At 51.2% G+C, this 21,585-nt stretch overlaps 2 protein-coding genes across 7 annotated transcripts in view; one reads left to right on the forward strand and one right to left on the reverse strand.

Annotated features, from left to right (window-relative positions):
• The first annotated feature begins 963 nt into the window (after positions 1 to 963).
• Rpl31 (ribosomal protein L31) lies at positions 964 to 4,502 on the forward strand. 3 transcript variants are annotated; one of them, XM_021664417.2, is made up of 5 exons: positions 964 to 1,021; positions 1,212 to 1,318; positions 3,165 to 3,290; positions 4,069 to 4,181; positions 4,436 to 4,502. In XM_021664417.2, exons 2-5 carry the CDS (start codon positions 1,212 to 1,214, stop codon positions 4,465 to 4,467), a joined length of 378 nt encoding a protein of 125 aa, XP_021520092.1. In that variant the 5' UTR covers positions 964 to 1,021; the 3' UTR covers positions 4,468 to 4,502. The 3 variants fall into 3 exon arrangements, with proteins under 3 accessions (XP_021520092.1, XP_021520094.1, XP_021520093.1); XM_021664419.2 differs by having other exon boundaries at positions 994 to 1,093; XM_021664418.2 differs by having other exon boundaries at positions 999 to 1,098.
• Positions 4,503 to 5,027: 525 nt separating this feature from the next.
• The window catches only part of Tbc1d8 (TBC1 domain family member 8), a 96,645-nt gene continuing 80,087 nt past the window's right edge, over positions 5,028 to 21,585 (reverse strand). For all 4 annotated transcript variants that reach the window (XM_060369913.1, XM_060369914.1, XM_060369912.1 and 1 more), the window contains 11 exons: positions 20,715 to 20,929; positions 19,837 to 19,954; positions 15,894 to 16,179; positions 15,023 to 15,152; positions 14,809 to 14,907; positions 14,187 to 14,255; positions 10,615 to 10,855; positions 10,130 to 10,195; positions 7,588 to 7,677; positions 7,192 to 7,289; positions 5,028 to 6,004 (listed from right to left, as the gene is read on the reverse strand). In XM_060369913.1, the coding sequence (XP_060225896.1) occupies positions 5,570 to 6,004; positions 7,192 to 7,289; positions 7,588 to 7,677; positions 10,130 to 10,195; positions 10,615 to 10,855; positions 14,187 to 14,255; positions 14,809 to 14,907; positions 15,023 to 15,152; positions 15,894 to 16,179; positions 19,837 to 19,954; positions 20,715 to 20,929 (1,847 nt within the window). In that variant the 3' untranslated portion in view covers positions 5,028 to 5,569. The remainder of the gene's footprint in view (positions 6,005 to 7,191; positions 7,290 to 7,587; positions 7,678 to 10,129; positions 10,196 to 10,614; positions 10,856 to 14,186; positions 14,256 to 14,808; positions 14,908 to 15,022; positions 15,153 to 15,893; positions 16,180 to 19,836; positions 19,955 to 20,714; positions 20,930 to 21,585) is intronic.

Genomic DNA, 21,585 nt, shown 5'->3' on the forward strand with positions numbered 1-21,585 from the left:
ACCAATCTCCCAGGCCGCATCCTCTTGGAACCCTCTTCACCACCAGCCTGCTTTCCGTTTTTGTAATGGAGGAGTGCCTATCAAATTCAGAGCCTGCATATGTCGGCAAGTGTTCTAGCACTGTGCTACCTCTCCAAATTCAGATTTTCATATCCTCCCTACCTCCCCCCCCATCTCTCCCCCCACCCTTGGATCAGTCTCACCGTGTAGCCAAGGTTGGCCTGTATGTGGTCCCGAGCAGCCTGAGCCTCGCTATCCTCCTGCCCTTCCTCCTGTGTACCACACCTCACTCTCTTTTTTTGGGGGCGGCTCTGCTTGCAAGATTGCATTGGAATTTGCTGGAGCTCTCTGGGCAGAATTACAGTGCCAGCCAGCATTCCCGTGGAACCCTTCAATGGTTTGACCCCACAGGAGCTGGACCGGAGCGGGTCCACTGCTTTCCTCCTAGCCCCGGGAGAAGTCTTCGGGTGTTGTGAAGTGTGGTTAGCCCTCTTCAGGCTGGCCCACACTCACTGTGTAGACAAGGATAACCACCTGACTCAACTTGCAAAGTTCTGGGGTCACGAGCAGGCACACCCACACCTGGCTGTTCGGACTTGTTTGGATTCGTGCATTTTCCTACGGAAGTGCTTGGGAAATAAGCCCTCTGGTTGTGGTCTGACTCGTCCCTGGGACCCAGCGCCAAGCACAGCACCTAACTCAATAAATGTAGACTGAACGAATGAGTGAACGCGAAAAGCAGAAGAGCGTCTTCTTTCTTGGCCCCGACCACGAAGGTTCCGAGATTTAAATCCCTGCAGCACCTTCCCCGGGAGCAGACACCGCGCACAGCGGACGGCCGGAAGACTGACAGCCTCGACCCCGCCCCGGCCCCGCCCACGCGGCTCGCCCCGCCTCCGACGCGCCGCGTTTACGTCACAGCCTGACCTCCGGCCTCCCCGTGACCCGGAAGTCGTACTGCGACGCGGCTTTCCTTCCCACAATCCCTCGCGGCCTTCCTTTCCAGCTTGGCCCCGGCAGAGTGAGTATGGCGGCGGGGTCGCGCCTCTGAAATCCGGCTCCATCCTCGGCGGGCGCGGGGCGGCCGGGCTCGGTGAGGTGTGCTCCGCTGTCCGGGGCCGTGGGGGGACAGTGGCGGGGGCACGGGGGTTCCGGGCGCGCGTTCGCGGAGGGGGACCCCACTCGGGCTTGTCCGCTTCTCCTGCACGTAGATGGCTCCCGCCAAGAAGGGTGGCGAGAAGAAGAAGGGCCGCTCTGCCATCAACGAGGTGGTGACCCGGGAGTACACCATCAACATCCACAAGCGCATCCATGGCGTGTGAGTACTTCGCGCGGGCCCCTTCGGCTGGTGGCGGCCGCTGGCAGCCTGGTGGCCGCCTGGCTGCTTGCGGGACGCGGCGCCCTGGGGAGCGCCCGGCAGTTTCCCTTTCGCCCGCCTCCCGGCGTGTGCTTTGAAGGTGTGCGGGGTCCGTGGGGCGCGACTGCCGCTTGGTCGCTGGAAACGGAAGGTTGTGCTTGGGTGTCCGTGAACGGTAGACGCTAGGAAACCTGGCGGCGCGGAGAAGACAGTGTTTTGTGATGCGGGCGACTGAGAAGCACGAGTTTGTGAAAGGAAACCTGGAGCGACTTAAACGCTGCAGGGAATCAGCCCGTTGCGAGGCGCTGAGCCTCTTGAGCGTGAGGTGGGGTTGTTCAGGTCCCCCGACCGTACAGAACGTGCTGTTCGGGTCCAGCTGTGGTACTGGAAATGCTGGGGGCCGGTGTGTGGTGCGGCAGTTTCGGGGAGGGTGCTTGCAACCCTTGTTCAGTGTAAATGTGTTTATGTACGCTCAGGTGCGTGTAGGTCATAACTGGACTAGAGCGTTGAGCCCCGAGGCAGATTTTGCGGGACTGAAATGTGTTGTCATTCTGTATGTTGTCGTGTGTGGGGTCTCCGCGGTGTGCGCGTGCTGCCTGTGGGCCATGTTCCATCCTCTGGTCGGCATACTGAGCACGAGCAGTCAGGCACTGCTTTGAGCTGGGCAGGTAGGTGACAAAGTAAGGACCTGGCCCTCCCAAGCTTACCAGAGGGCGACAAGTAGTTTCTGAGTTGAAGGTGATCTTTTGTTTAATTGCCCAGCGTTTGGAGGGTTTGTCCTTGGGTAAAAGAGGTAGGTGTGGATACGGGCTGCGGTGGTCGCAGTTTTCCAGGCCTTTTGCACTACCTTGGAAGACCCTGTGCACTACCTTGGAAGGTCTCTAGGCTCCTTCATCCATTGGTTCAGTCCAGTGCTAGCTCTCCTCTAAGAGCCGCTCTGACTGGCTGCACATTCCTCATTGAAGTGATGACAGCTCGTCTTGTTTCCATTCCCTGGCCATAACACTGAAGTTGGTCAGCGCTCCATCTCTTTTCCAGTGTGTCCTTGGTCCTTGTGTAATTGATACGGCCTGTGGGTTGCTTGTATGAGCTGGGTAACAGTTTGTCCGTTGGAATAACTGCTATTTCTGGTCCCCGTTTTTGTAGATAGGTGTGAAGTGGGTTGTCTGGGCACTACTGACGGGACCATGGTGGGTAGAGTGGTGACTTCACAGTTGCTGGATAGAACGAGGCTTTTGTGGTTGGATTTGTTTGGATACAACAAACAAATTTGTGCCTGGTTTTGGATGTGAGGTCTTCCTGCCCAGCCTCCAGTGTTGTTATTTGTGTGCACCACACCCCCTAAAAGATTCGGATTTTTTTTTTAAGACAGACTCCCTGTTAGTTTAAATCATTTGACTGAAAGCGTAAGATCTGGGTGAGTGGCTGAATCGCTTCCACACAGTGTTGTCTTCCTTGGTACGTGCTCTGCCTGTTTCTGTGTGCGCCACATTGGTGCTAGGAGCCAAACCCGGGTCCTCTACAAGAGCAGGTATTCCCAACTGCTGAATCATCTCTGCACCTCAGCGAAACACCAGCGTTTCAGGATTGCTGTGAGAGTGACAGTTGGTGGACAGTATGATGGAAAGTATGGCATCTTTCTTAGGCTCAGGTTGTAGGATATATTTAGTATTTACCTCAGTGTTGTCCCAAGTACTGATGCTAGTTGCAGGACGTTTCATGATTGTGGGGATTCTCACTGGCTTCAGGTTTTATGAGGGCTGTGTAATTTTTGATTTATTTTATATGCTTCTGTTCTGAACCTCAGGGGCTTCAAGAAGCGTGCTCCCCGGGCACTCAAAGAAATTCGGAAGTTTGCCATGAAAGAGATGGGGACTCCAGATGTGCGCATAGATACAAGGCTCAATAAAGCTGTCTGGGCCAAAGGAATAAGGTATTGAACTTAATCGTTAGGGTGATGCCAGCCTGTCCAATTCCCTCTACCTAGTTCACAGGGTTCATTTGATAGTTTGACTTTGGTGCCAGGTGTGTAGTCGAAAGGTACAGGGACAGTAGCTCAGACCAAGCCAGCCTCCTTCGTTGTGAAGGAGGCTGGGGCTGGAAGGGCTCTAAGGCAGGAGAAAGTGGAGGAGCCTGGGGTGCTGGCCAGTCCTGAGGGGGAGTCTTCATCAGCCAGGAAGGGGGGGGTTGTGTGCTGCCCTGTAATGCAAGGGTGGGTTCTCAGGTTCACCCACCCTAAATGTAAGGAGGTCAGGGGTCACATTTCACAGTGCAGTGAGTAAGAAGAATGGGTGGTTCTGCAGCGGGCACTAATATCGTGACCACGCTAGTGTGGGGCTGTGGTTAAGGTGATCCTGCAGACAACTACAGTATCTGCCTTGAAGTAAGGGGAAGTCTTGTCGGAACTGGGGCCTAAGAGCACCTAGCACACCCTGAGATAAGAAAACAGATAAGCCTGCAGTGGTACTTGTGGGTGGGTATTGTGTGTGCCTTTCTTAAAATGGATGAGTTTTCTGTTGGTGACAGCAGTTTTCTACCTAACAACAACTGGTTACTGTTGGTGGCTGCCTTAACAGGCATGCCTCTTGAGATGGCAGCTTGGCCCTCATCTGGGTATGTTTTCACGGTCATAGAAAGGCTTGCTTATCAGAGCAGTAGGATGGCTGCTTTCTGACAGGAGGCATTGACCTTAGCAACACATATTTTATTAGGAATGTTCCGTATCGCATCCGAGTACGTTTGTCCAGAAAACGTAATGAAGATGAGGATTCACCAAACAAGCTCTACACATTGGTAACTTATGTGCCGGTGACCACCTTCAAAAGTAAGTGTCATACTGTGGGAGCTGAAATTATAGCAGAAAATTATTACCACCTTTCAGCCCAAATTTTATCAAATGTTAGTGTGCTTTTACTGTTCTCAGGGAAGGGATGAGTGGCAGGTGAAATAGCAGGCCTTCACTAAAGCTGTCTTGATGGGGAAATAGTCAGGACCTTCCTGTGATGGCGGAAGGTGCCCTGAGACTAGGTTGAGGCGAGGGCTACGTGTATGCTGACTGGTGCTCACTTCTTCTTCCAGATCTACAGACGGTCAATGTGGATGAGAACTAAACTGAATGTCAAATAAAGTTGCAAAACTGCCTCCAGGTTTTGGTTTCCCCTTTTTTCTGCCCCACAGGTAGAATTTTTGGTGTTTAGAATGGGGGCTAAGGGGATTTGGTGGGAGTTATTTGAGAGCCGCTGCTCTGGGTGCTTGGGGAATTGGAAGTATGTAACACATTTCTCAGAAGTTGGTGTTAGGCTTTGGGGATTTTTTGTTTTTGAGACAAGGTTTCTCTGTGTGGTCCTGGCTGTCCTGGAACTTGTTCTGTAGACTGCTTTGCCCCTGACCTCTGAGAGCCCCTTGCCTCTCCCTCCCTAGTGCTGGCATTAAAGGCTTACACCACCACACCCAGCTTTTTTTAGCTAAGAAGAGTGTTGAGTCTCATTTTCAGGCTTAGGTATATTTGCGAGCCTGAGGTGATAGCTGTTAAGTGATACTGAATTTCTTTTATGGGTCCCAACTAGAGTTGCCAGCCTTGCCTTTCTAGCCATCTTTGCCAGCCAGTCCATTCTGTCCCTGGAATATGCTATGCCCTTAAGATAGTGTAACATAAGGTTTAAAGAAAAAGTACAAAAAGAAAAGTTTTTATTAAAAACCTTGGACTAACATTGAAAGCATAGTTTGTACACGTTTTTTGGAAGGGCATATAAAGTGAGTACAACCAAATATATTAAATGGTTTCAATTACCAGCATTGAAACAAAATTAGTGCAAAAAAAGCCAAATACAAGTTGTGCAGGCAATGATTGTGGGATCTTGGAGGTGAGCTTTGTTTCTCGACAGTGGAAGATGAGCCCAGGGTTGATCAGTCTTTGCGTACAGTGCCTTCGTTTTGTCAACTGAAGGGCGAACTCATAACCAGCGTCGCAGCAGAGACGCTGCTTTCAGCAAAGTTGAGAGTCACAGTGTAAACGACATTCCCCCACTGGCCTGTCCTTGAATAAATAGAGATGTGTGAGGCTTGCAGCAGCTCCCCGAGCCGTGGGTGTGAGGCCAGCTATCCACAGACCCAGCTTGTAGAGTTCCCTGGTTTAGACTGAAGTCTGGGCAGTGACTGACGGCCCGAGCTTTGGTGTGGTCAGCTCCAGTGTGCTCCCCAGCAGGTGGCTGGCTACAGCTTATTCAGCTTCAGCTCAGGGTGTGGCGAGTGGCTCATCTCCAGAACTTTGAGACTGTACTGATTGAGCTTGGCGTTTTCAAGTTTGGATTTAATGTTGAGTGGCTTTTCAAAAAAGTTTACCAGTGACTGCTCAGTGAGAAGTGATGCTAAGATATGTTCAAGGGACACAGTCCAGTCCCCTTCTGCCCCGGGAAAGGCCTGTGGCGTCTTCTCAGCCTCAGCAAAGACTGAGTCCTGCTCAGGAGCCAAGGCCTGCAGCTCCTCCCCACACTCCTGGGAGCAGCTTCCTGAGCTCCCTCGCTGGCCCACCTCACCGATCTGCAGCAGCAGCGTGGTTACCGTGGCGATGGCCTGATACAGCTCGTTCTCCTCTGGGGCTTCGTGGAACATGCTATACAGAGTCTTACAGAACTGGATAAACTCCCTCTAGAATTAAAAAAGCCCATATGTAACAGCAGCTGGAGGATGGAAGTATACATTTACACTATCAGAAGCACAAACCATTTAAACCCATGATCTTTTTTTTTTAATATTTATTTATTATATATACAATGTTCTGTCTGCATGTGCACCTGCACAGCAGAAGAGGGCGCCAGATCTCACTATAGAGGGTTGTGAGCCACCATGTGGTTGCTGGGAATTGAACTCAGGACCTCTGGAGGAGCAGTCAGTGCTCTTAACCTCTGAGCCATCTCTCCAGCCCTAAACCCATGATCTTGCTGCCTCGCACTAGGTTATAATTGTGTATCACTACTGCCTGGTTCCACTTGCAGAGTATTGGTCCTTGTCTCCAAGAGCATTTTCTCGGGGGGCTTCCATGCTAACCTGAGGTTGTGCTACTAGGAATTAGTAGGAACAGTCAGCTCACAGACTGGGTTCTTGAGCCAGCAAGTCAGCCTGCACAGGCCTCAAATCCAAAGCTGTGCTTGGCCTTCCTTTTTAGGGATAAAAACTGCCTGTGCCTTCAGACCCAGTGCTTAGGAGACAGGCAGGGGGGTGATGTTTAAGCTACAAAAAATGACCAGGACATTGAGTGGTTTCACACCCAGTCTGATGAAGGCAAGAAGCAAGGTAGTAACGGGAACTTTACATTTTTTAAAGAACTAGCCCAGACAGCTCTGGGCTACTTAAGTAGCATACATATAAATTGCTGGCAGGACCAAGAACTGCCTGCCTGGCTTCAGCCTCAGTCAGTTCAAGTAAGGTGGAGGGCTACACCTGTCGGCCCCATCCACACCTCGGACACATGCTTTATTTTTATAAGATTTATTTATAGCACTCTGCATGCGAGCCACCGTGTGGGTGCTGGGACTTGAGTCTGGACCTTTGGAAGGGCACACTGCTCTTAGCCACTGAGCCCCTTTTCCAGCCCCAACACATACTTTTAAATATGAAGTCTTAGGAAGCAGGAGCACTCCTAACTTTGAGCCTACATTTCTCATGTATTGGCAGAATGGCGGTTCTCCAGTGAGGCCTGCCTTCATGGTGCGCATGGTGGCCCTGAGAAAGCCTTTGGGGGAGGGAGGGTAGGGGGGGGGCTGCAGTGTTGGCTGTTGCTTTGCAGCCCCTGTTCTGAAGAGGCCACAGAGTTTCTCTTCCCAAAGAAAACTTACCTGGCTCATTTTGGGCAACTCTTTCTCCGTTTTATCCTTTTCTTTGGCTAAATCCTTAATCATCTGTTTCAGTTGATTCTGATAATCAGTTGTGTCACCTTGACAAAGGGAAACACAGATTTAAATTTATGAACAATAAAATTTGAACAGTAAAGGAACAGGTCCTACCGGAGTTACATATAAGAGCAAAATGCAAGAAATTACGTTTTTATGGCTGAAATTGTTTTTTGTCCCTATTCTTGGGTCTTCCTGTCTGTTAAAACAAGAACCCTAGAATAAAATCAAAGAGAAGGAACAGAGTGGACAGGGCAGTCAGGATGTACTAGCCACAGCCAGAATGGTAACAATTGGGAGAGGGGACAGGCTCCACGCAGCAGGGAGTGAAGAGATACTCACCATTGGGCTTGCCCAGCACCAGGGGTCTTGAGGTCGACAACAGAGGATTCTTCAGCGGCGACTGGCTGTCTCTGTCATTTTCAGTGAGGGCTAAAAGAATTTAAATTAGACAAATCTCAGCTTGGCTAAAAGAATAACCAAGTGTAAGCCATCAGTTGGTTGACACAAGAACCTGAAAAGCCAAATGAGGGTAAGCAAAATGCTGTCTGGGTATGTAGACGGAAGTAGTCAACACATTCCTGCAGGCCTGGAAAACAGCAGACCTAATACTGGAAAGCTCCGCTTCAAGTGTCCTTTGAGGGTTGTTCTGTGTGGGGAGGGACTTGAAGGGTCTATATAGCCCTGGCTGGCCTGGAAATCCTGCCTGCCTGCCTCCTACATGGTTTTTAAGGAGCACTTGAATCCCAAGCAGCTGAGTTGTTTTTAAGTGTACTAGATAAAACAGTACCACACATTCCTGGTAGAAAAATGCTTCAGCTGGTTTGGAAGACAATTTGAAGTTCCTCAAAAACTTGAATAGTTAAGTGGTGAAGTGGTGGTTCATGCCTTTAATCCCAGCAGAGGAAGGCAGGTCTCTGCCTTCTGAGTCAAACCGAGAAATCCCACCTCAGAATAATCAGCTGAAACTGTTTTCACACATATCTGATTAGCAGCAGCGGTGGTCATAGCCACCAAATCTAAACACTGAAGAATAACCAAACCATCCCAGCCACACGGGGGACAGTCATTTGGCTAGAAGGTTTGATACACTGATGCTAGCTACAGCGTGGACCAGCTGAACACAAATCTTAGAAGCCAGAAAGCAGTGACACAGATGTCCACTTAACACCTGGAGTAGGTAACTCCCTAGGTTGCAGAAGTATGGGATAGTACAGGCAAGGGGTGATGCAGAGGTTATGGTGGCAACTGCACAGCACGAAGCCATTGGACCTCTTCAACAAGGCTGACCATAGTCCACCCTTAAATGACTGGAACAGAACAGTGAGCCATTCACAGAATAAATCAGATAAAACTTGACCTAAGGAACTTGCACAAGATGGTCCCAAACTACAGCTATGCGGGAGCTTGGACTGGGTTCTATATGGTAACTGTTGGTCTAAAATTTTAGGCAGAGTAACACCTGTGAGACCACGCAAACCGAGTAAAGAAAATGATAAGCCTGACTGGTGCTTGGAGCAGTTGGGATGGAACGGTTTGAGGTGATTGCCACCAGTAGAATGTGTGAGCCAGGGTGTGTAACTGCAGTGGCAGTTGAGAACTGACCTGTGAGCGCAGTCACAGGGAACAAGGCCGTAGGTTTACATCTCTGTTCCAGGGTTCTAGACTTAATGGGTGGAGACATTGCTATCAAGGCAGTTTTTACAACTAGTGAAATTACAGTTAGGAAGTGAGAATGGAAACATTAAAGGGCATGAAGGTTGAGAAACAGTAACTTCAAGTACTATAAAAACAGTGCAGTGAGGACTGTACATGGTAGATTAACTCACCTCAGACCCCATGAGCAGGAGAACTTAACAAGGGCGACAAAATAGCTCTGAAAGGGGTGATGGCGGAGTGAGCACCGTCTGAAGAGCCAAGCCCAGCACAAGTGGCGCCACTCCTCAGGGCCTCACCCAGAGTGAGCAAGAGGCCCCAGTAAAAAAGAGGCTGACCGCAGGGAAAGCTCAGTCCTCCACAGCAAACCCTGACACTGGCTCCTGCAGGGGGTGGGCGAACCTATCCAGCTGGCGGACTGCAACGCTGTGACGAAGCCTCAGTGTGCTCCAGAGACAGCTCTGGTGTTGTCACGGGGGACATGGGACACTGTCCAGTGCAGGTCCACAACAGCATGGTTTTAGCTCTGTCGGGGATTAAGCCGGCTGGCGGACTGCTAAGCTGGAGCCTGGGAGGGATTTCTTAGATCAGCAGAGAAGATCAGCAGAGACCCCTGAGCAGCACGCTCCCTGGACCTGAGGTCCTCACTGCGTGGGAAAGGTGACCAGGCACAGGTAGGCACCGAATTCACCGCTCTGCATTCTTCACTGTGGGTGTGATGTGACAGAATCAAGTTCCTGTCACCCCGCAGTGACGGGCTTCTGTCGGGATGTCTGGTCATAGGACAGACGAGGTCCTCTACTCCAGGACCCCACCAGGGCATCTGCTTGCACTCTGGTCCTAACGGTCCAGGAAGCAGAGGCAGGTGAATGAGTTCAACGTGAGCTTTGTCTACAGAGTAAGTTCCAGGATGGCCAGGGCTACACAGGAAACCTGTCTCAAAAACCAATCTCCTCCCCCGCAAAAAACAAAACCGCACTACACTAGCATAAACAGACGCAAAGGCCAATGGCATAGAACAGAATAAAAATAAACCGGCACAGCTACATCCAAGCAGTCTGAGCAAATGAGCCCAAAAATGGCCTGGGAAAGAGTAGAGCCTTCTTAAACGTGGTTCTCAGGGAAAACTGGTATCCACATGGAGAAAGCGGAAGTGAAATTCAGAAAGAAGCAGTGCAGTGTCCTTACAAAGCTGCCCTCGGGGGAAGCAGAGCGCAGGCTGGCTTACCTGGAGGGATATGAAGCCTGTACAGCAGCTTAATCTTCTCGTTCAGTTCTCCGTTGTACATAATGTCTGCAAGATCGCAGAGGCAGAAACTGGGTACAAATGAATTCATTTGCCTTGGCTCAGGCTCAGTACGGCCAGGCTGAACACTTGCTGCTCCCAGCACCCTCACCCCACACTAGAACCTTGTGGCGATGTGCTTTAAAAAGATTCGGATATTATGCAACATGGCAAACCATGGCCACACCTTGGCTATTGAGGGGGCAGGTCAGTGGCTTCGAATTTGGAGAGCCAAATCCCTCCCATCCCTGAGGGACATGTAAGGGTGACCCTAGAAGCAGCCTGCAGAGCAAGTTTGAAAACCACAGAATGATGTTAAGCAGGCGAATTATAAACACATTGGTTGTGTAGACCTGCCCACCCCTCATCTTCAATTCACAGATAAATGCCAACTCAGCTCACTACAGCAAAAACCTGAGGAGTCCTACCTAGACAGCTTACGAAGGCTTTGAACTCCAGGAGCTGGTCCACGTTGTCATCCAGGAGCCTGAAGGTCCTCTCCGCGAGGATCTCCGTGTGGGCCCCGCAGGCCCATGGTGATACCAACTGAAACAGGTGTGCAAACTGCTGGGCGTCGATGCGGTACTGCTCAGCATAGGGCCTGCTGGGGTCATGGCGGAGGGCCATGGGCCTCGGGTGCTCCCAGTAGCAGCTCATCATGTGTGCTCTCTTAAATGAGGGAGGAAAAGAGCTTGTCACACAGGACCGTCGGTGCCTTGGGAGGTCGCGCAGTGAAAGCTGAGGCTCACACAGCCCTCCTTCATGGTGGTTTGTCTCAGAAGTGCTGCCTACTGAGTGGCAATGCTGCGGGACCACACAGGTGGAAGAGCTGTCCCGGCTTTGCCCAAAGCCAGCACAAACATTCCTCAACAGGAGGATGGCCAAGTTAATGGCCAAGTGTTTCCTTGTTAACCTTGTCCACATGAATATCAATTTTTATTTCATTGTGAATTTTTTACAAACTTGTTTTTACAAAAAATACACTTTGCAAAAATTTTTTCTTTGTGATAAAATGTACATGATACAAAATTTATATTTTATCTAGTCTTAAATGCATAGTTCTGTTGACATAGTTTTAAGAATGAAGATACTTTTTATTATTTTCCCTGAAAATGGTTATTTGAAATTCAGAAAGGACACACTTTTACAGAACTTGGAAGGAGACAGTAGTACAGGCTACCTGTTGGTTGGGGTGCTGAAGGCTCACAGCAGAGACTTCTTTCTTTTCTGAATTGTTACCGTGTGTATATTAGCAACTTTACATTTGCAAGCAGTGGTTTTTCAAGTCCTAGGAATTCATTAAAATCTAAAGCAATCAAAACTCACCCCTTCATTGAGAAGAGTCCAACTTCCTTTTGATAAAAACCATCACATGCATGCTAAATCTAACTGGTCAAAAAAAAAAAAAAAGCCGTCTGTCTTTAACGGATCAAAACTAGTGCCAACATTATAGAAGGCCAAGTGCACAGTCCACACTCTGTATGCAGGGGGAAAGTGTGTCATCTGAATGTATATTGCATGCACTTGAGAGGGAAACTCACAGATTAACAGCAATTACCTGTGCAAGGAAGGGCCACAGAGGCAACAAGGCAGGTCACTGTATTATATATATATATACAACGTTCTGTCTGCATATACAATTGTACACCAGAAGAGGGCACCAGAACTCATTATAGATGATTGTGAGCCACCATGTGGGTGCTGGGAATTGAACTCAGGACCTCTGGAAGGGCAGCCAGTGCTCTTAACCTCTGAGCCATCTTTCCAGTCCCACTTTCAATTTTTGCTTGCTTACAGATTTTTTTCTTTAAGTAGGTATTTTATGTCTTTCAATTATACTTTAAAAATCAAGTGTTACGCAGACTATGGAAAGAAGGAAAATTAAGAAATCGAATGTTCTCTGGAGCATCATCACAGCAAGAGTGCATGAATTTAGCTGAATGTAGTAAGAATGGTCTCAGCTGGAGAGAGAATAAGCATCCCATGCCTGGGCTCAGAAAGTCAAAGAACTACTTTAAAGTCAGTAATTGTTATCAAGTACCAGCCATCTTTTTTCTATTCGGTACTAAGGATCAGGGACACAGGTAGCTGCCCGTGCCAGGTGTGCTGGCTAGTTTTAACTGTCACCGAAACACAACTGAGAACCATCTGGGAAGAGACCTCGACCAAGTTGGCTCATGGGCAAGCAGGGGGGAGGGGCATCTTGATTATTAATTGCTGTCGGCAGACCCACCCCACTGTGGGTAACAGTCCCTAGACAGAGGGCCCTGAATGACTGAAGAGGCAACTAGCTGCAAGTGTCAAGGATGCATTACTGTCTTTGCTCTTGATTGTGGATGTGGTGTGGCCAGCTAGCCGAGGCCCTGCCCTGACCTCCCCAACGTAACAGGCTGTAACCTGGAATTATGATCGGAACAAACCCATTCCTGTCCTGCATTGCTTTTTGTTTTGTTTTTGTTTTTGTTTTTGGTCAGGGTATTTGTCATAGAAACAGAAACATTCTACTACTCCCTTCCAGGGACCCCCACCCCGGATTTATTTATTGATGTGTGTTTGTGTGCACACCGAGTCACAGAGCAGCTTGTGGGTGCAGGTTCTCTGCTTCCACCACAGGTATCTGAGGACTGAACTCAGGTCATTGAGCTTGGCGGAAGCAGGTTTTCCTGCTGAGTCATCTGCAATCCCCCACCTTGCTGTGGTTTGGCTTTTCCACTATGTAGCCCCTGCCTAGTTTCAAACTACTGAGCCTGCTGCCTCAGACTCTCGTGCGCTTGGGTTGTAGGCCTGCACCACCATGTCCAGTCTTTAACGGAAAGAATATGTAAAGTAGTTGGTCAGAGACCATGCCTGTGGATGCTAAGCCTAAGGAAGGAGGAAATAAAGTGAGGACAACATTTTCAGTTGAACCTATTGAACATTATAAAACAGGGTGAGGGGATTTGTGTAATTCTGATTCAAAGGCCAAGGGATCCACTTAAACCGAAACCAGAAGACGATATGCCCCACATGAGCCAGACATAGATTACACACGCCTGAGATCCCAGCACTCTGGGAGGCAGAGGCAGGCAGATCTCTGTGAGTTCGAGTCTGCCCTACAAGGTGAGCCCAGGACAGCCAAGGCTACGCAGAAAAACCCTGTCTCTAAAAACAACAACAACAAAAAAAAAAAACACTCATTATGAAAAAAATATGCCCCACACAATTTGGTCATTAAGGTGGCACACTATTCAAAAGCCAAGGTCAGTACTTGGGAGGCAGCGAGTTCCAGGCCAGCCCGGGATACTGTGAGACCCTGTTCAAAAAAACAAAACAAAAAACGCAAGCATTGAAACTCTAGTCTGCTATTTCCAGTAAAAAAATAAAATTGGGCTCTCCGGTTTGCTATAATATTGGTAGTTAATAAAAGTGGGCTCCGGTCAGCACACACACAAGAGGCACTATCTGTTGATAGAGTCAGGGTGAGAGAGTAAATCACAGGGAACTGACTGTGCCCAGCTAACCTGAGACATAGGAGCTACCCTGGCAACGCAGGAGACACTGCTTCAAAAACAAACTGATGTGAGTTAAGTGCGTGCCCTAAAAGCCAACTAGAAGGCATTACACCGGACAATGACAATAGTGACGATGGTACAGCGCGAGGAAGGGCTGATAGCACCAAGGAAAACACATGAAGCAGCTACAGACGGAGCACACAGTACACGGGGGCAGAAGCAGGGGTAGACGAGATCATTTCAGAATAGTCCATGCCTCCGCTGCAGACTCGGAACCTGTGGCGGAGCGGTGAGAATCAGATCACGGCACAGCCTTCTTTCCATAGTCTGCGTAACCCTTGATTTTTAAAGTATGATTGAAAGACATAAAATACCTACTTCAAGAAAGCCATCTTTCCAGCCCCAGGACAGCCTCCCGGGACCCGATTGGCTGTGTGTCTGTGGAGCAGCACTGTGTGCTACGAGCCAGCTCAAGGCCCAAGACATGATCCCCCTCCTAGGTTCCCTACCTTGAACAAGTCATAGAGTTCCTCCAGGTCTTCAGGAAGGATGGAGACTTCCGGGATAACGACACGGAGCTTAGGGAAAGAATTGAAGTGATGGAGTGACTCCCCGGCCTGTGCCCCTGTATCCCCGGGTCAACCAGAGGGAGGGTGGGATGGGTGGGACCTCCCTCCTGGTGGGGCACACGTCCAGCACCCTTGTCTCAACTCCTTTCTGTCAAAAGTTTCAGGTTAGGAAAGGTTCCTCACCCCTTTCCAGGTGCACACGGCGTTCTGAGCCAGCGTGTTAAGCTCTAATGGAGGCGGAGATGCCTCAGAGACTCCAGGCTGACAGCTGCTTCTCAAGGACAACACTTACCGCAGGCCATCTGCCTGGGCATTGTATAGCCCCCACCCATAACCACGGGCACCATCTCTGTCTTACAACCTGGGAACCCAGGCTTAGTTAGCTGCTCTCATTTGACTCCTAGAGATTCGTTGTTTCCATGCGACAGCGCGGCTGCTAGGTTTGTGAGTTTTCAGTTGGGGGAGGGGAGGGGAAGAGAGCAGCTCTCGCCCTGGTGTGCCTGTTGTGTGGCTGAGGGCCGCACTCACAGCCGGCCCCCCACGCCCGGGGAGGTGTACTCACCACGTTCTGCTTGGTGGTGTCCTCATGGCCCTGCAGGACTCGGATCCTGTGCTTGCATCGCAGGTGCTCGATCTGCTCCACAGACTGCTTCCCGAATTTCTGCAGACACAGGGCCTGCTGAGTGCAGAGCTGGGGGGTGGGGGGAGCCAGAAACCCGCCCTCCACGTCTGCCTCCGAGCAGGAAGGGGCCAGGACGGGACAGGGGCTCCCGTACCTCGTAGGAGTCCCGGATCAGGTCTGCAATGTCGGTCACGGGGTAGGGCTCCTGGTCATCGGAGAAAAAGGCGTGGTGGCTGCCGATGGGGGGCCCCGGGCTGTCTTCATTCTTAATGTGGTCTAGAAACCTGAGCACACGCCCACAGTTAAGGTCTCGGCATTCCCCGCCCGCGCTCTCAACACCCAGGGCAGGGCAAGGCACCCAACACCCCTCAGGGACTCCAGCAGAAAGGGCTGTGCCCTGCCAATCCCCGAGAGTACGGTGGGGTCAGCGGAACCGCCTGAGCGCGGTTTTCGGCTCCCAGCACTCTGAAAACAAACTGTCCGCCTGTCCCTGAGGCCTGGCCTCAACCTCACGGGATCCTGTAGCTCGTTTACTGCTAGCTGCACTAAGACGCACCACTTTAATACACCTCCCCGCGTGTGGTCCCAGCCAAATGATTCCCTTGCTACTTCATAACCGCGAGCTTGCTACTGCCAGGGACCATGGCGTAAGAGAAGAGCTGAACTGCCAGAAGAGCTGAACCCAGAAGAGCTGAACTGCCACTGGGCACCGCGGCTCCACACTTGACTCTTCCACACCCACGCGTGAGCTGGCACTTCCTGGTCCTCAGTCCTGGTCAGCGCCAGGATCTACCCGAGGCAAAAGCACTTAGGGCTCTATTCTCCCTGAACTCTCGGAAGAGTGAGAGGAGATGGTGGCCTTCTTTGCATCCCAGTGTGACGCCTCATGACAGACTCAGTCTGGAGGGACCACGGGACGATGGGTGCTGCGGGGCAGGTCCGGGTAAGTGACCAACTCGCCATGGCCTCCCTCTGCGGCCGTCCGGCTGCCCTGGCTGCAGCCTCTGTCACGGCCCCACACCCACCTGCTGAGGACCATCAGGGCCTGCCCGTCGTCTTTGCTGCTGCACAGCTCCTCTGCGTTGGCTTCCAGCACAGCCAGCCCCAGCTGGAAGATGGCCTTGATCCCGTCGTAGAAGAAGCAGTCAACGACGCTCACCGCGCTCTCCAGCGGCATGATGCTGAGGAACAGCGTCAGGAACCAGGAGAGGGAGACGGACGCCAGCGCCGAGAGGTCGGTCATGTGCTCCGCCAGCTCGGGGAGGTGCTCCTTGATGAGCTCCTCAAACACAGACTGGTCCACCTGAGCCCCTGCCAGAGAGAGCAGGAAGCCCCGGTCCACCTGAGCCCCTGCCAGACAGCAGGAAGCCCCGGTGGGAAGGCTCAAGCCTAGCTCTGGGCTGAAATTGAGCTTGCTCTGAGTTCATGTCATGACGCAACAATTTGAGCCCAGGAAAGGACATGTATTTAGTTCACTAATTCTTGACATTTGACCACAGTCATTCAATGCAAAGACAATCTTTCCAAAAAATTAGTGCTTATTCAGTGTGTGTGTGGGGGGGCTCTAACCTCACCTTACACATAGAAAAACACATTGGAAGAACCACAGACCTGAGGGTGAATGCTCATAACTGATAACTTCCAGGAGAAAATACAAGAACGTGACAGAATTAGCTTAGGACGTAAAAAGTACTAGCCATCAAAAACACTACAAATCCCTTTCTTCGACACGCCTTTAGTGCCAGCAGGGAGGAAGAGGCAACAAAATGCAAACGTAAGCCTGACTGGAGAAAACCCTTACAGCCCGGCAGACTCAAGCCCAAAGCACAGAACTCCTGCAGCTCTGTGTGTAAGCCCAACAGCCAGTTTCCTCTTAAAATAAGCTGAACATGACCTTCAGATGGCAGGAAACACAAAGAAATCTGTTCAGCTCCATTACTTAGCTGGGAAATGCAAGCAAAAACCACATGATAAATGCCATTCCCAACACGTGGACAGTCCCAGGTGTTAGCAAGGACACAAAGCAAACAGGTGCTCACGCTGCTGAAAGAAAACGCGTAAATGATGCCTTCACATCCACTGGTAGGACCGGTAGCTTCCTGTTCCCCGAGAACTGTGCGCCTAACCCGTAACCCACAATCTTCCCAGGGGAACACAGAAAACATGACACGAATGTTCACTCAACTTCGTTGCTCATGGGCTCAAAGAGAAAGCAACCCAAATTCTCATCAACTTGGGGAATCAGTTAAAAGGAAAGCAGTCAGGGACCCCCATGGGGACCCCGTGGGGAATTTTCTGATCAGAGTACTCAGTGGGCAGCCCGCCCGCAGTGGGGCGCCCCCTTCTGGAGGTGGGGAGGTGGAGCCATTTGCCGGCTTGCCCTCGCTCTTGATAACAGGTTCCTGCTCATATCACTGCTGCCGCTCCTTCCCTGACCCGTGACAGAGCAGCTACTTTAGGATTCTAATGAAATCTGAGGACCAGCAGCTCCTCAGCAGTCCTTCAGGGTGGAATGGGGACTGTGAGACACCCAGCCCCATGTACCGAGAAATGGCTGGACTCTGCGTCTCCACTGTAAGAGTCGCTCTTGGCCGAGCCAGGACATCCCCCTTTTATACATTCACCCAGCTGCCGCTGTTCCTCTGAGAATGCTCACAGGGAACAGACAGCCAGTCACGGTATGAACCTCAGGGTCCAGGGCTCAGCAACACAGACGTGCAGACCACCCATGTAAACCAAGGCAAATGCCCGCCACAGACAGTGTGCAAAGAAGCCAGACACAAACCAGTTCCTGCCAGAGCAGGCCAACTTCCCTGAAGGTGACAGACACCGGCTGCAGGCAGCCATGGGGCAGGCAGTGACCGGTGGTGAGGGACATGTTCTAAATAGCGCTTTCTTTCTCTCAAAGCGTGTGTGTGTGTGCGTGCGTGCGTGCATGGGGGGCAGGGGGTAGGGCATGCACAGAGGTAGGAGAGCAACTCCATGGAATCTGTTTTTTCCTTCCACTCTGCAGGCTCACACTCAGGTCATGGCGCTTGGCGGAGGGTGCATTTACCCACGCTGCCATCTTGCCTGTCCTGCAACCCTAATTTTGTTATTTCTTATTTGATTTTTCAATACAGGGTCTCTCCATGTAGGCTAGGCTAGCCTGGAACTCACTACACAGATCAGGCTGGCCTCAAACTCACAAGAATTCTCCTGCCTCTGCCTCTTAAGTGCTAAGATTCCACTATGCCCAGCTGCCTAGTTTGATACTTTATTTGGATTACTAAGAAGTCCCCTAAGAAACTGCCTGCCTTGATGTGATGCTTTCTCCACTAGGGGGTTGTGGGGCCAGAGACCGTGCACACTGTGTAGGCACGAGGTTACTGTGTGATTCAAATGCTCATTTCTGTACCCCCCACCCCATACCTGATTGTAGTCCTTGTTCTGAGAATCTCCTGTCTTAACATTGTATAAACACTGCTCCCCAACTGGCCCCTGATATGCCAATAAAGTAGCTCACTGCCAATCACTGAGCAAGGGAGAGAATAGGGCCAGGCTTCCTGCCAGCTGGAGGAGGAGGTTAGAAGAGGCAGGAGGGGATTCAGCCACAAGCAGAGGTCCAGGAGACATGAGGAAAGGGAGCTGGAGCAGGGCAGCTACAAAGTGGGAGTATTTCTGGGATTTGCGTTGGCAGGAAGCCAGCAGAGATGGAGGGACAAGAACAGGCTCATCACTGCTCCATATTGTGCTGTGAAGCTTATTAAACAATACAACAGAGTCTCAATTATTTCACTGCAAGCAGGGGAAAGAAAGAAACTGAGAAACATACAATTTTATAAAAATAACTAATACACACACATCTTGATCACAGCAGAGAAAGTCTACCCTGTGGAGGCTGACCAGCGATAGCTCACCAAGGCCCCTTGGGTGGCCAGGACAGAATTTAATCTTGCCCAGCCCTGAAGGCTCTGTGTTAACGCTTGGTTTCCCGGTGGCGTTCCTGGAGGTAGGGCCTAATGAACCGTGTTCGGGTTAGGGGCAAGACAGGGTTCTTCTGCTAAGTCTGCAGTAAAAGGAGCCGGCATGTCCTCACCAAACTCACTCTGCTTCGTGTTCGGAGATGTGACCACATGCTCCAACACGCATTCCCACCATGGAGCCCGCGCCAGAACTCAGCTGTGCAGGTGCTCTAGCTTCAGCCTTCGAAACTGAGCTACGCCAGCCTGTCTCGCAAGTAACTGGCACCATGCACTTCCTTACAGCAACAGCACAAATGGACCAATGTAAGCTAGACAGGAACAGAAGAAAGCTTCCCCACAATCACCCCAGTGAGGGTCCCTGGCACAGCGCCACTTCCTCTCCTCCAGGGGAATGAAAACATCTGCAGAAGCTGGCCTGGTCATCCAGAGGACTGCCTCTCCCTTTCCAAGCCACGGCAGCCATGAAAAGTCACTGCTGTTTTACTCTGATCTGTTCCTTGACCTAGGGATTTTCCCTCTCTCCTGTATGTGAGCTATTTATTTCAATTCACTTGTTTTTCAATCCAGATGCCATAGGTGTTTCATGGCATTACCTGGTTTTATTGCTACAACATGGACTTTCAAAAGCGGTGTGTGTGCAACCTGGCTGAGAAGAGAGAGGGGTGAACAATGTCTTCCCTAAGCTCAGGCATCACTCCCTGGGCACAGAGGAGGAGGTGGAGGGGGGAGCGGAGGAGAGGGAGGAGGAGGAGGTGAAGGAGTGAGAGGAGGAGAGAGGAGAGGGAGAAGAGAAGGATGGAGAGGAAGAGGAGGAGGAGAGGAAGAGAAGAGACGGAGAAGGGAGAAGAAGAGGAGGAGAAGAGGAGGAGGAGGAGGAGGAGGGAGAGGAGAGGGAGGAGGGAGAAGAGGAAAAGGGAGGGGAAGAGGAGGAGGGAGATGACAGAGAGGAGGAGAGAGGAGGAAGGAGAGCAGCAGGAGAAGGGGGAGGATGAGGGCAGCTCACCGATCACCCGGCGGTTGAAGTAATCAGGCAGCATGCGCTCGCACACAGCAACCAGCAGCCAGAAGGCTTCCTCCTCTTTGGCATAGAGCAGCAGCACAGAGGTCAGGATGTTCATGGACTGCACGGAGGGTCACAGAGGCCGTCAGTGCCCGAGCCACCCGCTGCCACACAAACATTAAAAACCCCACAAGCCAGGCTGGGGGCGTAGCTCAGTGGACAAGCACTGGCCCAGTGTGCAGAAGCCCTGGGTTTGAACTACAAAAGAAAACAAGCCCAAATGACCCACAGGCCTAGTCACCCCAAGCATAATGACACCCAGAAATGGAACGATCATGAGTCAGTCACTGTAGTTAGCTGTGACGTGGCTTTAGGCCTGGGTCAATTCAGCTATTTTCTGTACATTCACAGGCACACGCACACTGTGGTCACCCACTGGCTCTGTTGATCCACTGGGAAAGTAAACCTTCTATTTGCAAATGTCAGGACTTCTAACCCAGTCAGCTGAGTTGTTTGAATCCCTGGATTTTCCCTTTGCCTTGCTGGCTGCATCCTCCCACCTGGAATGGCTCACAGACCTTTCTCCACTCCCGTTCCCATTGGGAAAGTGACTAGCTCAGATCACCCTTTCCTCCACGAGCACTCTGCTGCTTCACCCCCACGACCTGGGAGGACGGGGCCATTCCTCACCCACCACGCTAGGGCGGGGCAGCAGCCTGGCCTGGTCCACCCACCACACCCTCCTTCCCCGACCACCAGCCTCGCGGCTGGACAGCAGTGGCTGTGTAGGCTCTGGGAGGGGCGCCTGGCTAGGTGGCTAGAAACAGAACAGGAGTGGGCGCACACAGTTCAGGGCTCTCAGGCCTCCGCGCATGCGTCACCTGGCAGTAGCCGATCCTGGGGTTCCGGTGCGCATAGGCTGTCAGCACCCGCCTCAGGGCGGCAATGCCCGTTTCGTTCTGGAAGGCGGGGTGCTCAGGCAGCGAGCGGTGCAGGTCCCGCTCTATCTCCTCCGTCACCAGGCAGCACCGCCCCAGCGACTGCTCCACCAAAGTCCCATAGTACCCGGGGTGCGAGGCCAGGTCCGTCACGGCGTCTGCAGGTAAGAGCAACACATCAAGGCCACATGGCAATCAGGACAGTGTCCCGGCTGAGGGTGTCCCGGCTGAGGGTGTCACGGCTGAGGGGGAAGAGTTAAGTTAGCCTGGGTATGATTAGCCTGAGTATAACTCCATTTTGAAATAAAGATCTTGACTGGGAGCTGAATTCAGGTACCAGGAAACATCACAGAATGTACACTTGGCAGAAAACAAAGTTAACTCTCCTAGCAACAGCCTCCAGGAAATATAACAGAATAAATGCTTCATAGAAAATAGAGACAATCTCCCTGGCAATAATCAATGAGAATCAGTTGGGAATCGGGTGGGAAAATCCTCCCCAATGTTTCAGATATAGTTTAGAAAAATAGCCATTGTGATTATATGCTTTACCCATTGTGATCGTATGTCTTAGGCCATTGTGCCTCAGAGAGGCATAGGCCTTGGGTAATTGTGATTCAGAAAAGGTCACCTCGCCCCTCTAACTTTTACCTAATCCTGTAAGGTCAAGGCTTGTGCCCCCCTGCTTGCTGCCATGGAAACCCCCTGCTCACAGACTTTCCCTTTAAAAATCCTGTTCACTCAGAGCTTGGGGTCCCACTTCTCTACTGCTGCGCCAGTGAGACTTGGGTCCCAAGTTCGATCACTCTCATAA

The sequence above is a fragment of the Meriones unguiculatus genome, chromosome 16 (genome assembly GCF_030254825.1).
Source record: "Meriones unguiculatus strain TT.TT164.6M chromosome 16, Bangor_MerUng_6.1, whole genome shotgun sequence".
NCBI classification, from domain to species: domain Eukaryota; kingdom Metazoa; phylum Chordata; class Mammalia; order Rodentia; family Muridae; genus Meriones; species Meriones unguiculatus.

Excerpts from the sequence above, each read along its gene's own strand:
- Rpl31 (XM_021664417.2), top strand. The coding sequence starts at position 1,212 with ATGGCTCCCGCCAAGAAGGGTGGCGAGAAGAAGAAGGGCCGCTCTGCC. Across the intron at positions 3,291-4,068 it reads GTCTGGGCCAAAGGAATAAG|GAATGTTCCGTATCGCATCC; the intron begins GTATTGAACTTA and ends ATATTTTATTAG. Across the intron at positions 4,182-4,435 it reads GCCGGTGACCACCTTCAAAA|ATCTACAGACGGTCAATGTG; the intron begins GTAAGTGTCATA and ends TTCTTCTTCCAG.